The 16,985-nt window shown below is 43.4% G+C and overlaps 1 protein-coding gene and 1 pseudogene across 3 annotated transcripts; both read right to left on the bottom strand.

The window, feature by feature from the left end:
• Positions 1-389: 389 nt before the first annotated feature.
• LOC121784839 (putative late blight resistance protein homolog R1B-16) lies at positions 390-4,614 on the bottom strand. 3 transcript variants are annotated; one of them, XM_042183085.1, is made up of 3 exons: positions 4,072-4,614; positions 1,772-3,997; positions 390-536 (listed from the first exon to the last, which is right to left on the bottom strand). In XM_042183085.1, the coding sequence occupies exons 1-2, from the start codon at positions 4,483-4,485 to the stop codon at positions 1,775-1,777; spliced, it is 2,637 nt and encodes an 878-aa protein (XP_042039019.1). In that variant the 5' UTR covers positions 4,486-4,614; the 3' UTR covers positions 390-536; positions 1,772-1,774. The 3 variants fall into 3 exon arrangements, with proteins under 3 accessions (XP_042039019.1, XP_042039018.1, XP_042039017.1); XM_042183084.1 differs by lacking the exon at positions 390-536 and adding an exon at positions 592-814; XM_042183083.1 differs by lacking the exon at positions 390-536 and having other exon boundaries at positions 1,595-3,997.
• An 887-nt stretch (positions 4,615-5,501) lies between these two features.
• LOC121785329 lies at positions 5,502-14,853 on the bottom strand (annotated as a pseudogene).
• Between the last annotated feature and the right edge of the window lie 2,132 nt (positions 14,854-16,985).

The raw sequence follows: 16,985 nt of genomic DNA, 5'->3' as shown, positions 1-16,985 counted from the left end.
GAAGTGAGGGGATCATCGCAAACACTCACCCACGCCTTGGACAGCGCGACGTTCTCCGCATCCGTCCACTTCCTCCGTACCGAGCAGTAGTCCTCACCCGGCTGCGACGACTCGCCGACCCTCTTGCCCTTCCCCTTGCCCTTCTTCTTTGGGGGGCCCCGACCCCGCCCTACTCCCCCGTTTGAACGGGAGTTTCCGGAAACCGAGAAGATCAAACCCCAACTCCTCTAAGGAGAAAGTCTCATATTGTGTGAACTGCGCCTCCGTTGGGGTCAATGTGTGCGAAGAAGCAGTCGAAAAATCAAAACTGGGGCGATAGACGTTTTCCCCCCCCGGCGTCCCCTGCATCGCCGGTAACCCCCCCCCCCCCGGCATACTCCCCCCGGCTGCCATCCCGGACATCATCTGCTGCAACGGGTACATGTTGTAGTACCCGGGCATCGGACCCCATCCACCTCCCACGGGTATCGGGGGAATTTGAGACCCGCTCGCCATTGGAGTACCTTCGTTGTTGTTCTCCATTTCACGTTGTTGATCTTGTACAGAAATTAAGATAGAGAGTACTCGTTAAAACAAGTGGTGCGAATGAAAATGACGTGCAAATCACGTATATATAGTGTTTCGAAAAAAAAAATCCGTTCGTCGGTCGCTCGCCGATCGGGAGGCTGCAATAGCGCCAAGCCGGTGCGCTCGCCGCTATTGTGGATGCTCTTACTACTTGCTGTTTTAAGAGGACAACTTTTGGGCCGTGTGAGTGAGTATATCTAAATGGACATTTGTTATAGAGTTATACTCTCTCGTATTATCTTACTTCCTGTTTCATAAAAATAAAAATAAAAATAAAATATCTAAAATAACATGAATTTAAATATATAATTAATAAAATAAAAAAGGATACAAAGAAAAAATTATTAGAGAGTGGTAATGGAGAACGTGATCCACCTCACAACAAAAAAGTTATCAAAATTAAAATAAATTATTTTTATAAGACATATCAAAATGAAAATAATCTCTATTTTTACAGAAAACGAGAATATTTAATGCTTAAAATACAAATATTATCTAATTTTTAAAGCAAAAATGAAAATAATAATGAACACATGCAGTTTAATATCTATAACCCCAAAAATACATTGAATTAAAACCCACAAATTTGACTTGACTTATTGGACGAAAGAACCACGCATATTTTTCCTGGCTCCCTCTGCCAAGTTTTATGTGTCTTATCAATCCCATTTCCACGAATCCCAAATATTAGAAGTGGCAGATCCAGCCTTGATTAGTTATACTAATATGCAATAAATTCCTTGTTTGTATGGAAAAGAGAAATTATTGCCTGCCATACTTCACTCATCATCAACAACTACTCATTAATAGTAATCGTCCATTATTTCCTAAAATGTAAAAGAGATAATTGAAATCCATATACTCTTAAGTTTAATTACTTCTATACTTTCAACAATTAGTCTTAAGTTGAAATCCCATTAACTTGTATCATGTTATCAGAGTGGATTGTCGACTATGCACTAAAACTAATTTTGATGGAATCAACAATATATCTAGATCGAGACAAAAAATGACTGGCCCAACAATATATCTAACTCAAATCCATCTAATGGTCACCTTAAAAGGTTTGAAAGAGAGCATTAGCAAATGAAACAAAAACAAACTAGAACCACGTTCTGCACTATCAAGTTTCACATCAGTATAAATAAATCTTATCACCAATTAATTTTAAGTTGAATACTAACTTTAGGACTTGTATCATTACCTGTCAAGGAAGATCATCAGTAGCTGGAAATATAGAGAGGTTGAACACTCCCATTTTCTCTTTCTTTTTCTCTTTGATCAGCTTGGCAGAAGCAGCAGCACTTCGACAAATTTGCAACTCCAGTTTTTGGAAGCTCGGTATCTCAGCCAGCTCAGATGGGATCTCAAGAAGATGCTCACAGTTGCGCAGCACAAGGCCTTTAAGACGCGGGAAATGGTGCGACGAAGCTTGCCAAACATGTAAATCCGTGTGCTCAATGTGCAAGAACTCGAGGCGATGGAACCGCTCTCCAACCCCCTCCCAAGTCCTCCCCACAAACGCCTTATCTTTCAGCTTAAGCGCCTCGAGATTCTCCAGCAACCCGAGGGTAGACATGTAACTCCAACTAAAGTGAGTCGAACACAGTGTGAGGCTCCTGAGAGTAGCAGGGAACTGGTAATGCTGAGGCTGGACAAGCAGTTGATCTTCTGAAGCCGGGTTAGGATACACGTCGTTTATCAGCTCCAGCTTCTCGAGCTTCCTCATCTTCACCAAGCTGTTAAAGGAACCAATCTTTCCTTCAAAGAGCGAGCCTAGTTTCCCACGGATGCCTAGCTTCAACAGATTAGGGGCTCGGTGCAGAAGCTCTGCAGTGCAACTCTCTGCTGAGATTGTGCCTAGTGTTTGAAGCTCTGCCCCGTGTTCGCTTTCCTTGCCTGGTTTGAGCAAGGTGGCGGATGCGTTGGTCTTGAAATGCCTTAGCTGCTTCATCTTCCATATATCCGCTTTGACATCAAGCGTGCGGTGTGTTGTGTGGACTATAAGAGTTTGTATGTTCCATAGCTTGTTGAACTTGGGGGGAAGCATTTTCAGCTTGAAAGACAAGACAATGAACCTCAGGTGAATAAGCTGGTACATATCAGAGGGGATTTTGGTGAATATGATGGGCTTAACATCTAAGACTCTGAGCAATTTGAAAGCTGCGGGGATGGCTGAAGTGTTGGCTTCTGGCAAGACGAATTCATTGTTGTTGATGCAAACAAACGAGCGGACACCAGGGCCACAAGGCTTCGAACAGAGGAAGTTCAAGCACTTGGAATGGATGGCAAGGCGCCGGTAGTTTTTTATGTCTGAGACGGGAGGTTCAAACACACCACCATTGCACTTGATTTCCTCGAGAAAATTCTCTTTTTCTCTCCCGCCTTTGTTTCTACAGAAATCGCGCAATGCATCATGAATCCGGCATGTCTTGATCTTGCCATTAGGTTTCATCTTTTCAATCCTGACCAAGTTTCGGTTGATAAGATCCTCCAAATAGCTCTCGGCAGTTTCCTCCAAAGTGTATTGCTTCACGTGCTGTATGAATCCCTCTCCAATCCACATTCGGATGAGTTTGGAGACCGGGATCTCATAATCTTCAGGAAACATCCCCAAGTAGAGAAAACATGCTTGCAAATGATAAGGCAACTTGTCATAACTCAAAGATATAAACGTGTTCATCCGATCCCTTGGATCCTCCTTGAGATGGGCGCCAACGCGCGTGGACACCTTATCCCACACCCTTCTGGTGGCGCCTACGTCTGAGGATGAATACTTGGTGGCAAGAATACCTCCTATCACCACAATTGCAAGAGGCAATCCTTTACAGTCATTTGCAATTATTTTCCCAACAATCTGCAGATCAGAAGGGCAGTCGAGATGGCCAAGCGCCTCCAGCCGGAGCAGCTCCCAGCTCTCGCTCTGGTTGAAGAAACGCAGCGTAGTGGGGTCCCTCGGGCGACTAGCGTACTTGCCTAGATCCTCTTCGCGGCTCGTGATCATGATTTTACCCATCTTGTTGTTGGAAGGCAGAGCAGCTCTGATCCTGTCCCAGTCATTAGTAGACCACACATCATCCATCACGATGAGGAACTTCCCGTTGTCGAGATGAGTAGCGACCATTTGGGAGAGGTGCTGCTCGTCTTTGGCACGGAGCTCCTCGCTTATGGTGACGAGCTTCTCGAGGATGGCGAGGAAGATGTCCTTCTCTGAGAACTGCTGAGAAATGGAGAGCCAAATGCGGATGGGGAATTCGTAGAGGATTTGTGCATCGTTGAAAATCTTCCACGCCAACGTTGTCTTGCCAAGACCGAACATTCCGATGAGAGAAATGACATCAAAGTAGTCAGTTTCTGTAGTCAGCCTTTGGATCAGTTCTGTGCTCACATCTTCGAAACCAACCACATCTTTCACCCTTGGAGGCCGAACCTGTTTGAAAAGATTTCAAGCATATTAGCTAAATTAGGCTAGTTTTAGTGAGCATAAAAAAAATGAGAGTTGACCTCAGGTTTCTCATAACGGTCTTCGTCGGAGACGATGAGGAGGGCGAATTCGGATCTGCCCTTCTCGACCCGCTGGCGCACGCTCTCGACCTGTTTGCCGATGGCGTGGAGGCTGACGGTGGACTTGAAAGCGCCGAGGAAGTAATTGCGAGACTTGTCATAGGTGGCCTGGGTGACGAAGGCGTCGATGATGTCTTCGACCTCGTAAACGACGTCGCGGATGCTGCGGACGAGGGACTGGATGCCCTCGCTCTTTCGCCGCTTCTTGACGGAGTCCTTGAGAAAGGCGCGGAAGATGCGGAGATCCTTCTCCAGCTCCACCACTTGGCCCTTCGTCTCGGTTATCAGGTGGGCGTGGTACACCAGCAGGTCGTTCAGGTTGCTTAGCAGGAACTCTACTGCTGCGTCCGCCATTGGTTTGGATTTCAGTTTCACCCCCCTCTCTCTCTAGATTTTCTCAATCTAGAATGGAGCTTTTTCCCTCACTTGACTCAGTCACATGGTTGTCCTTTCATTTTTTTTTTGTCGTGCTACATCATTCAATAATGTATAGAACCTTTTCTATACTCCAAAGTGCAATCACTATCTTGGCCAAGTCTTATTTTTTCTATTCTCAAAAGTGCAATCACTATCTCGGCCAAGTCTTATTTCATTTCATTCTAAATGACATAATTTTTCTTTTGAAATATCCCATTTTAAATGATATTTCCTCCGTTCCCTCATAGTTGAGGAGAAACTTTTCAGCACGAATTTAAAAAAGAGATGCTGAGTGTGTTAAATAAATAGATAAAAAAAGTAGAAAGGATTTAGTAAAAAAGTGAATAAAGTAGAGAGAATAAAGTAAGAGAGGGTAAAGTAAGAGAGTGAAAAAGTTACTAAATATAGAAATGACTCAATTATAAGGGAACTTCTCGAAATTGAAAAATGACTCAACTATGAGGGAACAGAGAGAGTATTATATTTCTTAAAATAAAAATATATCTCTCTATAATTCTTCATTGTTATTTTATTCTATCTTCACTTAGCTCACATAATAGCACTATACAAAATATCGAACCGAAAATCAAATGCTCCACTTAGGATGGAACAAATGGAGTATTGTCATACTATTAATTAGTACTCCCTCCGTCCCGCACTACTCGCACTTATTTCCTTTTTGGGCGTCCCTAGTTACTTGCACTCCTTCCATTTTTAGTAAAAAATTTCACCTACAGTCGTCATTTTTGACTTTCCTATACACTCATTCCTTAATCTCCGTGCCGAAAAGGAAAGGAGCGAGTAGCCCGAGACGGAGGGAGTACATCATTTTTACCGAATAAATGATTTGAAAATTCAATTTCATAGAATTCTATCCTTATTTTTATTTAAAAAATTACACACTGGATGCAATTTAACTAGGAAATTCAGCAACCTAGACATGGGCTAACGAATTAACAAGAAGTAGGAACCAAAAGTAGAGGAGATTTCTTATGGACAATAATGCCAGGGGCTTCAGTCATGTCCAAATCCTCTACTCTACCTCCATTAGGCAATCCAAAGTCAAATTCGTTAACCAGTCTCGATAGTGCAAGCTCGTATATCGACATTGCAAACGCAATGCCGGAACAACCTCTTCTTCCAGATTCAAAGGGAATCATCTCAAAGTCTAAACCTTTATAGTCTATGCTCGTATCAAAGAATCTTTCAGGGAGAAATTCATTTGGATTCTCCCACAACGACAGGTCCCTTGAGATGCCCCAACAATTGACCAACACAAGTGCGCCATGTGGGATGTCGTAGCAGAGTAAATTAGTGTCTTGAGTTAATTCACGAGGGAGGGCTAATGGAAATGGTGGATGAATCCTTAGAGCATCCGCAGCGGTGGCGAAAGACGCCACCGCCGTCCGCGCCGTTGGCAAGGCGTAGGACCGCCGCCGCTGCAGCCGCGCCGCTGGCACGGCGCTGCTCGATGTATCGAGCACGTCCGTGCCAGCGGACGCACACGTGGCGCGCTCCCATTCGTCAACGGCATAGCCGTTGTGTTTAAACTTTTTTTTTTTTTTTTTTAAAAATCGGTATTTAATTATAAATAATGCTAAAAAATAAAAAAAAAATATTTTCCAAATCCCAAAAATATGGCCGTTTTTTCCCCGTTTTTTCTGAATTTTTTTGATTTTTTTTTATTTTTTTTCCCCAAAATCATCTATAAATACACACATTCATCATCCATTTATCACATCAAATCATCTCTCATTCATCTCTCATTCATAATTCTCATACAAACTATCAACACATTCATCACCCACTCAAAATCTCAAATGGATTTCACCCATATTATGGCGGAAGCGGAACGCGAAGAACAAGAATACTACGAACAACATCGTGCCGCTTACGAAGCATATGTCGCGGCGAATACCCCTGCTCCTCCTCCTCAACGAACCAGATCAAATCGACGGTACATCCATCGTGACCGGGAGGGAGCCCACGAAAGGCTCATTGCCGACTACTTTGCCGACCAGCCGCGGTTTCCGGCAGATTACTTCAGGCGCCGTTTTCGCATGTCAAAGCGCTTGTTCATGCGAATTGTCAACACATTGTCCGCACGTGTTGAATACTTTCAAACAGGTGTAGATGCAGCCGGCCGGCAAAGTATCACGGCGTTGCAGAAGTGTACGTGTGCCATCCGACAACTCGCTACTGGGCAAACGGCCGACATGTTCGACGAGTATTTGCATATCGGTGAGTCCACTGGAATCCTATGTTTAAAGAATTTTTGCGAGGGCGTTCGTTCTGCTTTTGGGGATGAATTCCTTCGAGCACCCACCACTGATGATTGCCAACGGTTGCTTCGTCTTCATGAATCAGTCCATGGCTTTCCCGGAATGCTTGGCAGCATTGACTGCATGCATTGGAGGTGGAAGAATTGTCCGACTGCTTGGAGGGGGCAACACTTGAGCGGTCACAAAGGCGGCGGCCCAACGCTTATCCTTGAGGCGGTCGCCGACTACCGCCTATGGATTTGGCATGCATATTTCGGCGTTGCTGGATCCAACAACGACTTGAATGTGCTATATTCGTCACCACTCTTCAATGATGTGATGAATGGTGTAGCACCGGCGATCGACTTCACCATCAACGGAAATATATACCGCATGGGTTACTATCTCGCCGATGGTATCTACCCAAGGTGGTCGACGTTATTGAAGACGCTCCACAACCCGCACGACCCGAGACGGGTTCTTTTTGCGCAGCGTCAAGAGTCAGCGCGGAAAGATGTCGAAAGAGCCTTCGGGGTCCTTCAAGCTCGATTCAACATTGTGAAGGCCCCGGCTCGGCTGTGGTACGTGAATAATATCGCCGACATCATGTTCACGTGTATTATATTACACAACATGATTATAGCCGACGAAGGGCCGAGGGCGGCTAGCTTCTACGACGAGGACGAAGCCGGAAGCTCAACAGTGAGGTCTCCCCTACGCCGAGGCGAGCATACGACGGTTGGCCAGAGGATCGAGACAAGACACACAATGCGCGATACTCGAATCCACAATCAACTACAAGAAGACCTAATCAACCACATGTGGGCGAAATTCGGCAACGAGTAGTGTCATTTTTAATTTTTAGGATTTTAATTATGTAATTTTTAATTTTTAGGATTTTAATTATGTAATTTTTAATTTTTAGGATTTTAATTATGCAATGTTTAATTTTATTTGTCATTTGTAATATTTATTGTGGGTTTTAAATGAATTTTAATATTATGGAAATGTTTTTGTGTAATTGAATTTTATATTAATTGTGCTCGTCCTTGCGGAAGAGCACAGTTGTGGGTGTTGTGCTCTTGCCAGAGAGCAGGCATGAATAGTACCGCCCGGGCCCACAACCGTGCCGCTGGCAAGAGCACGGTTGTGGATGCTCTTAGACTCTCTTTGGATACTGCTTTCGGATATGGCATTTTGTCCAAGTCATCCTCATTACTATCAATCCCATTCTTATTTCTAGCTACATTTCTCACTTCCTTTTGATGTAGCTTCATGGATTATGAGCCCAGCCATGGTCCACTCTAATGCTGTGAACGTCGCGTCAGTTCCGGCAGCAAACATGTCCTGCAACCAACATTCGTTCATCATAATTCATGTATGAAATTTTGAGATAATAGATTTAATAATTGGTACTTATACACTGCTATTGCCGTAAAATGTTGATGATTTGAGTTCGACAATTTACGGATAGATTTTTACGTTGATATGAAAAAAAAATAATTTGACGAAAATTAGAAATCTACACTTACTAGGATTAGGGCCTTGATTTGATCATCGTCAACGGGATCACTATCCTTACTCTCCCTTTGAAACTCAAGCAATGCATCTACAAAATTCACGACTGCATCATCGCTCAATTTCTTCCTCCTATATTCTCGAAGCACACCCTCCAAAAATTCATCCAACATTTTAAAAACATTTTCAACTTGTGCTTCAACACCATTCACACGGTTAATCCAACCTAACCATGGCACGAAGTCTCCCACATCAAATTTCCCCAGCATCTCAATTAACTTCCCCAATATCATATTAAAATCCCTCTCTCCATCCTCGCTGCTGCCGTACGTCCTCCCTAGCACTGCCCTGCATACGACGTCGTTTGTCAGATCCATGAACGCCTTGCTCAAGTTCACAACCCCCGGAGAAGATCGCTTGATCTTCTCAATCATCAGCGACGTCTCTTCTTCTCGAATGCGTCGGGAAGGATTCAACCGTCTTGTTGCTGAGGAGCTGTAGCACGCACATGCTCCGCGCCTAGTAAATAAAATAAAATATGAAATAGAGAAGAGACGGAGATTTGATTAGATTTATAAGGGTAAATTGTTAGAAAAACTATAAGAGTGTACGCTAGGACACTCCAATAGCTCCGCCCTAAAATTTGTCCATAGCCCTAAAATTTTTGTCCACAGCCCCAAAATTTTATTTCCGCCACTATGGTGGACACTTCCAATAGCCCCCAAATTTTATAATCAATTTTCATTTTAACATGGTTTTTTTTATTTCAATCAAGTATAATTAAAATCACCGCAGTGTAAATAATTAGAAAACGAGATAATTGGGACCGAATACTCGTTGTATTGAAAGGGTTAAATTGTACAACAAATATTTAAAATACAATACAAATAAAAATAAAATACAAATAAAAACTCCGCCACTGTCTACTCGGTGTCGGAGTCGGCTTCCTCGTCTTCTTCTCCGCCTCCCTCGCTGCTGCCGGCTGCCGTTACCCCAGTTGCCTCATCATCCAACCCAGACGCCGCTGAAGCCGAGTTATGAGCTTCAAGTATATATTCTTGATGAACGGGTCAGTCTCCGCTCCGTATTTGCCGCAGACATCCTGCAGTTGTTGCATCAACTGCGCATTGAGGTTCTCCCTCAAGACCTTGGCAGGACCAGGAACCATCGGCGGTGGGATTGGGGCGGGCTGCGTGAAACGCGATCCGGACGACGCCGACGATAGGCGTGAGGCACTTCTAGCCCATCTGGCGCTGCGGATAGAGGCCTGTTGTCCCGGGGGCCGTCCTCGCCTAGTGTGTGTAGGGGCAGGCTCTTCGACTTGCTAGTCGCTCTGCTCGCACGAGTGCGAGCCGCTTCCGCTGCTGTAGTCCCCGGCAAGGTTGTGTCTTGTACGCTTCGGCGTAGGAGCTCCACTGACCTCTTGCGCGCAGATGGCCTTGAATTTCGGACAATCCGTGAGGACTTGATACTCCTCCCACATTGTGAACTTCGGCCAACCCTCCGTGTTGTATTGGCCCATTGACAGGGCCCTCACGTCTGCTTCGCTTTGGCCACTCTCAGCGTGCATAAGGTTGTTCTGGTATATGCACGCGAACCGCTTGGTAGGCGGGAGAATCTGAGACCACTTTTTGCGGATCTGTTCTGGGTCGCGCTCTCAGGTGTCCCGCGGCTTGAACTCGTCGTACGCCATCAGGACGCGCCTCCAGAAGCTCCCCTCGATCGGTGCCCACTATGGGGTCCGATGTGATGGCATCCCAAGCCCTCGCCACGGCAATAGACTCCACTTTCGTGTAGAGCTTGCCCCGTTTGTTCCCCGAGCCACGACCACTGCCGACGCCGCTTCCCTCGCTACCACCGCTACCGACGCCATTGCACGAGCCGACACCGGCACTTCCCGATCCACCGCCACCGCCACCACCACCGCGTCTGCCGCTCCTTCCACCATCGCCCCCTGCGCTGCTTCGGGTCGGAACGGGTGTTTCCACCCGTGCAACCGGCGTATCCGGGACGCCGGAACTGAGCAACCCCATCATGGTATCCTGTGCGTCTTGATCTGCTTTGGTGTAAGGTGAGTGACTAGATGGGAAAGGGGACTCCAGGCGTGGCTGGTTAAGCGCGTCGAGGTTGGGTCTGTAATCTCCAAACGCCGACCGACTCAGATTCCGCTGAAAAGGTGGGGGCATTGGAGAAGACCTCCACGACTGAGATGGATGAAGGTTTGGACTCGATGCCCACGGCGGGGGGGTTTGACTCCAACTCCACGGCTGGGACGGAGACCCGCCATAGCCTGACGGCTGAGAAGGATAGCCGCCATATCCCTGTGAAGGATTGCCGCCATAGCCCGATTCCTGCGAGTCGGGTGATTCATCATCTCTACTATGCATTTTTAGAGAGTGAAAGTGTAGATAGTGAATGAAGGGAGGGTGTGTGAAAATGGTGAAAATGGGAGGTGGATGAGTGGTATTTATAGAGTGAATTTTGAAAAAAAGAAAAGAAAAATTCGAGGTGCGCCTATAGGCGAGACGAAAGGCTGCCCGGCGCGTCCTCGCCCTGGTTTCGCCAAATGCCGGTCCGCCCCAAAATTCTCATCCGCCCCGGGGCGGACGTCGCCTACACTATGGTTCGCCCCACGCCCGCCCCAACCCGCGGCTATCCATTGTGGATACCCTAAAGTTTGATCAGATTTTGGTTCATCCAAAATTTGAAAATAGGGAAATTTGGATTTATTCTCAAATATATCATAATTAATTTTTTTTGTGAAATTGTATCCAATTATATAGCATGAATTAAACAATGTTATTACTAAAGAAAACAATATTGTTTGCTTGAAAAATATGATTAATATATATTAAACTTAAGTGATTAGAATTTTTCATTATGATAACAAATCAAAATTTCAGATTTCTCACTGATTTTTATAGATGCAAGATGAACCATAATTTGATCAAATTTCATGTTGTTTTTGGTTATTTCCCCAGTGATGAAATACATGTGTATACAAAGAGGTCTTAAGCTAAATAAATAATAATGATAAAGATTAAACAATATATTATAGATTTATGGAGAAGAAATAGATATCCTCATCACCTGCCGCCAGTGGTCGCCGTAGGCAGAGTAAGCGACGTCTCTGCCGCCGTACAACAGCCTGTCGGCTATGCTAAATGATAGAGTCCTCGATCTAGGAAATCTCGCCGAAGATCATCTCTAATATTTTAGCGTATCTTTTATTTTAGTTAATTATCTTTATGCATTTTCTAAATCTTTTGTAATCTTTTATTTTAATTATGTTTCTTGATTAGCAAGACATATGTTAGAGTTTAGAATTCTATATAATAGAATTCTATTGTAATATCATTCATTGAGAAATAAAGTATAAACTTATTCTCATTCTTGGTTCTGGCGGAAATCGCCCCCTAGCACCTCAACTAGGGTTTATCTTCCTTTTTTATTCTCGTTTCAAACGTGCGTGCTCAATCCTGATAAAACAAGGTTCTATCAATTGGCACTTTCATTGATTACTCTTCCTCCATCCAAATTGATCTCTCAAATTCATTTACTCTTCCTCCATCCAAATTGATCTCTCAAAATCCCTCAAACCCACCTCAAATCTCTCCCAAAATCTCTCAAAAACTCAAGCCACATTCTCTTCAAACTTCCATTTTTCTACACATCACAAAATCATGCTCATACCAATCTCAAATCACACTATTTATTGTCTCAATCTCTCTCCAAATTGTTTCCCCAATCCACTTTCGCCAGATTCTCGACGAACTATGGAATCACAACAACACGCTCTCGAGATTCTCATGGACTTACGTCGTCTAGTTGCTGCTCACGGCGAATTTTTAGCCAAGTTCGGACAGCATACCGAGGAGGCTCCGGAAAGCCTTGCCGAGCGCTCACCTCCACATCAGCCGTGGAATACTCGACCGCCGGACCAGCAGCCAGTCACGGGACCTCAGCGGGGCTGGTCTCTTCCGCCATCGGTCACAACCGCACAGCTGAGTATCAAACCCGAGGCCCAACCACGCCTCCGCCTCGAGCCACCACGTTTCAACGGAGAGAATGCCTCAGGTTGGACCCGTAAGATCCAAACGTACTATAACCACCACTACACACCGCTAGATGATTGTCTTTATCGTACACAATATTTATTCGATCACCCAGCATCGGATTGGAGGGAATATTGGGAGGTAACTAACAAAGGTAAGAGTTGGGATGATTTCTTGTTGGCCGTAGAGAAGCGGTTCGATCCCAAATTTTACAAACCAGATGTGGCGACTGGCCGGGACCAGCGGAAGCCCAACCACAAAACGGCGTGCCTAGTTGCGAATCAGGAGCTCGATCATCAGCCACCGCATCGTAAAGAGGAGGTCACACTTGTAACTGTCAATCAATTTGGTGTTCTAACTGTGACTATGACTGTTTCTAGCAATAATTTTGCTAATGGGAGTGGTTCCAATTCAATTATTTGCGATGGGTGTATGGGCATGAATACCTTATATGTGGATAGTGTCACTAAGGAGCACAACAGATGTAATAGAGACTGTATTTCCGTTTATATAAATCCCATAGATGATGTCTCATTGACCAAGCTTGTAGCAAGGCTTTGGATATTAATAATGTAGTCATCGTCGCCGACGATATTGAGGAGCAGTCCACGCAGGTTCAAGCTCTTACTGAGACTGATTTCTTGTTAGGGAGATTTACTGAAACGTGAACAAATGGATATACTGAAAGGCGTGAACAGCACTTTCAGATCAAATCAATTTGGTGGTTCTACTCTACCAATATTTGATCGGATACAATTCAGGTTTTAGAAGTTTCGTATGTTAATTCTCGATCCAACTTTGAACCAAAAAGATCAATAAGAAGAGGCCTGAAACGAAACATCACGTCTCTTCACGAAGCATTGCGTCTCTTCGTTTTTCTTAACTGATTTTAACAGTTTTTTAAGGAGTTTCAAAAATTGCAAATCAGTCCTTCGATTATCAGAAATTATATTTCCTGATGAATTTTCTACACAGCAACTTTAATGGAAATAAAAAATTTCCAGCTCGACCCAAGCCAGGGGTTGCCGCCCCTTGGACCCCGCTACTCGGGGGCGCTGCCCCCGAACCTCCGTCTAATCATAATGAATTCAAACAAGCGTGCACTCCACACTTCCAAACTTATATGATGTCTCATTATGACAATATTGATCAATCAAGTGAATCCAATTATACTAAAATAATCAACATTTCTGCACCAAAATTCTTGATTCAGTCAACCCCTAATCTGAGGTTCTGGCTGATTCACAACCCCTACTGTCACGAGGTTGTTCAAAGGATCCACTAGAAGAAGCAACGAACAAGGGAGTCTCAACATATTTAACTGATCATATCATAGAGAAGTTTGAATATGTTCTTGCCCTTCTACTGCCGGTGGCTGTTCCGCCAGCGGCATCATCGCTAACCGCCAGTGCCATCACAGAGGTCCCGCTCGAACCACGTGCCACCATTTATGCAGCTAGGCCACTGCATTGGCACTGAATAATCACGACTCCTTTACGAACAGCTTGACTATGGCTTTGCCGGACAGCACGACCGCTTCCCAACACAGTCGTTCCCTTGTGACATTTTATGAGATAGCAAACAGAGGTGTGAAGATCTTCGATTAGGTGCAGTCGAGGGAGTTCGCATATTTGACCCGGGAGCTTTTAAGGGGGTTGAAACCATCCAAGTTACATATATTGTTGTTGTGCCTATCACACAGGATGGATCAGAGTGGGCAGCTTTCACAACCTCGCCCGCAGACTCCGGCATTGCTAGGTATATCCAAATGAAGCCACTCATGTTCTTAATTCATGACCCACCTTGAGGGAAAGGTGGTTTTCAACGGCGAGAGAGTTGATAGGGTCCTCGATCTAGCAAATCTCGCCGAAGATCATCTCCAATATTTTTTTTTATCTTTTATTTTAGTTAATTATCTTTATGCATTTTCTTAATCTTTTGTAATCTTTTATTTCAATTATGTTTATTGATTAGCAAGACATATGTTAGGGTTTAGAATTCTATATAATAGAATTCTATTGTATTTTCATTCATTGATAAATAAATTATAAACTTATTCTCATTCTTGGTTTTGGCGGAAATCGCCCCCTAGCACCTCAACTAGGGTTTATCTTCCTTTTTATTCTCGTTTCAAACGTGCGTGCTCAATCCCGATAGAACAAGGTTCTATCACTAAACTTCAGCCTGCTTGCGAAGATTAGGTCTTGGTTTTTCATTATCTCTCGGGCTGCCTTGGCCGAGGAGGCGACAACGATGGGCTTGCTGCCGAATTGGAGTAGCATCACCTCGCCGTATCGGTTGGATAGAGATTGGAAGGAACAGTGCGGTAGGGTTCCGGAGAGGTAGAAATTTCCGATTACCGAGAGCTTTAGTGGTGATGGTGGCGGCTTCATTTTCGAATGGGTGGAGCTCTTTTTGAGGAAGAAGAGGACTAGGATGAAGAAAGAGAAAAGAAGTAGTAGAGCTGCCATTTTCTCTCTTTTTGATGGACTACTGATTCAGACAAGGTCACATATTTATAGAGAGAAAAAAAAAACTTATTTTAGGAACACCAATTTATACTTGGATTGTTTGTGATACTAGATATATGATTTAGATAAGTGTAAAGGTCAAATGTGGTCCAAAACATATGTCGTTTTTATGATTTTGGTCCTGAACATTACGTTTTGAATTATTCGGTCCTACACATTTAAAAACGGGGGCTGAATTTAGTCCTTTTTTGACGGTTCCGTTTAAAATTGACAGTCAACGATTTTTCAAGCTATTTTGACTAAATTAAGGGGAAGATTAGAATATTAAATTTTTTCTTATGTCTGAAGTACAAATTCTGTCTCAACACAAAATCATCATCTCTAATTGAAGCAAAAGGCAGTGGATCCTCTCCACCAGATCGCCGGAAACCCACTCACAAACTCCTCCTCAAGCAGTGGCTCAAAGAGGAGGAGCTCATCCTCAACTGCCTCTCCTTCAAGGAGACCCAGATCGACGCCACCCGCAAGGAGATATCCCACCTCTACTGCCTCTTCTTCCTCTTCCTCTTCCTCTTCCTCTTCCACTCCACCGCCCTCCTCGTCCCCTTCTCCCCTGCCGCCCCTCCTGATTCCTCTCCCCCTGCTCCTTGCTCTTCTCCTTCGGTTTCATTTGGGCAATCTGGTACAAGACCGACTTCGAATCCCATCTCAAAGAAGAAATAAGGCATGCAAAAAGCAGAGTCTCCTTCCCGGAATGCCCTTATGTACCGTGGTGGTTACGTGCATCCCCCTTAGCAGCACCCCCTAGAACTCCAGCACGGCGGTGATAATCACCACCCTCCACAACGATAGCGCCCCCTCCCCTTGTATCTCTCTCTCTAATCTCTAATGTTTTCCTTGATTTATAAAGAGATGGAAAGAAATCGAACTCCCTAGATTTCCCCAATCCCATATATATAAATCTATTCTTTTTCTAGCCAAGAACCCTCTTTTATGAAAAGGAATTTTTAGCAAAAAGTGAGAGGGATTTTGTAGATAGGCAGAGAATGGGGGAAGATGATTCAAATTGGTTTTCGAAATGGGATGAAGAATTGCCGTTGCCGGAGGATGTAGTGGTGGCTTTCAACATCCAACTGGCAACGTATTTCAAAAATAAGAAAAAAAATCAGAAAAAGTTAAATATTTTAATCTAACCCTAATCCAGTCAAAAGAGCTTAAACAACCGTTGACCGTCAATTTTAAACGGAATTGTCCAAAAAGGACTAAATTCAGCCCGTTTTTAAATGGGTAGGACCGAATAATTCAAAACGTAATGTTCAGGACTAAAATCATAAAAACGACATATGTTTAGGACCACATTTAGCCTGTACCAGATTCCAAGTCATTGGTCCACATGGGCTGTCTCTTATTGTTTTTTGTGGACATGTGCAAATTACTTGTAATAGTTTGTGAATTAATTTGGACACGACATGACGAAAGATACATATTGTTTATATTATTAATACCATTTTTTGATATAGACACCAGGATAACCAGATATATAATCATCAACCATACTTCATAATTATAAAATGTAGTTAAAGTTAAAAAAATACGTGAGCATCTAACAACTATATTCCACCTATATATGATGTCCCTTAGCATTGATATAGTATGGTGTTTATATTAGATATGTGTACATGTATATCTATGCTCAAAGTAAAAAATGATTCTCACGTTCAATTCACACTATAAGAAGTGTTCTCATATGAATTTAACCTTTTATATGCAGATAATATTTTATTGGTAGCTTGGGTTTTGGCTGTTGATAAAAATATCTTAGCAAAGCACAAACGGACCCTTTTGCAACTAATTAAATCACTTTGTCAAAATAAATACTCATTTTAATAAAAAAAAATTAAAAAGTTTAAATATGAAATATTATTATGTATATAAAATCTCAATACATATTTATCTAGTTATTACTGGAGTACTCTCTCCGTCCCATAATAGATGTCACACTTTGCTTTTTAACTTGTCCCATAAAAGATGTCATATTTTCATTTTTGAAAAAAAGTTGTCTCTCACATGAATATAAAAATTATATTTTCTCTTTCCATTTAACATATAAAACAAAACCTCTTAAAATCTCG

Source organism: Salvia splendens, chromosome 21 (assembly GCF_004379255.2).
Source record: "Salvia splendens isolate huo1 chromosome 21, SspV2, whole genome shotgun sequence".
NCBI lineage: Eukaryota > Viridiplantae > Streptophyta > Magnoliopsida > Lamiales > Lamiaceae > Salvia > Salvia splendens.
Note: the sequence above shows the minus strand (reverse complement) of the source record. Positions and strands in the feature narration are given on the sequence as shown.

What these genes read in the sequence shown, in the direction of transcription:
- LOC121784839 (XM_042183085.1), bottom strand. Translation starts at nt 4,485, where the DNA reads ATGGCGGACGCAGCAGTAGAGTTCCTGCTAAGCAACCTGAACGACCTG. An exon ending in ACCGTTATGAGAAACCTGAG is followed by an intron (nt 3,998 to 4,071) that starts GTCAACTCTCAT and finishes CTTTTCAAACAG; the next exon opens with GTTCGGCCTCCAAGGGTGAA.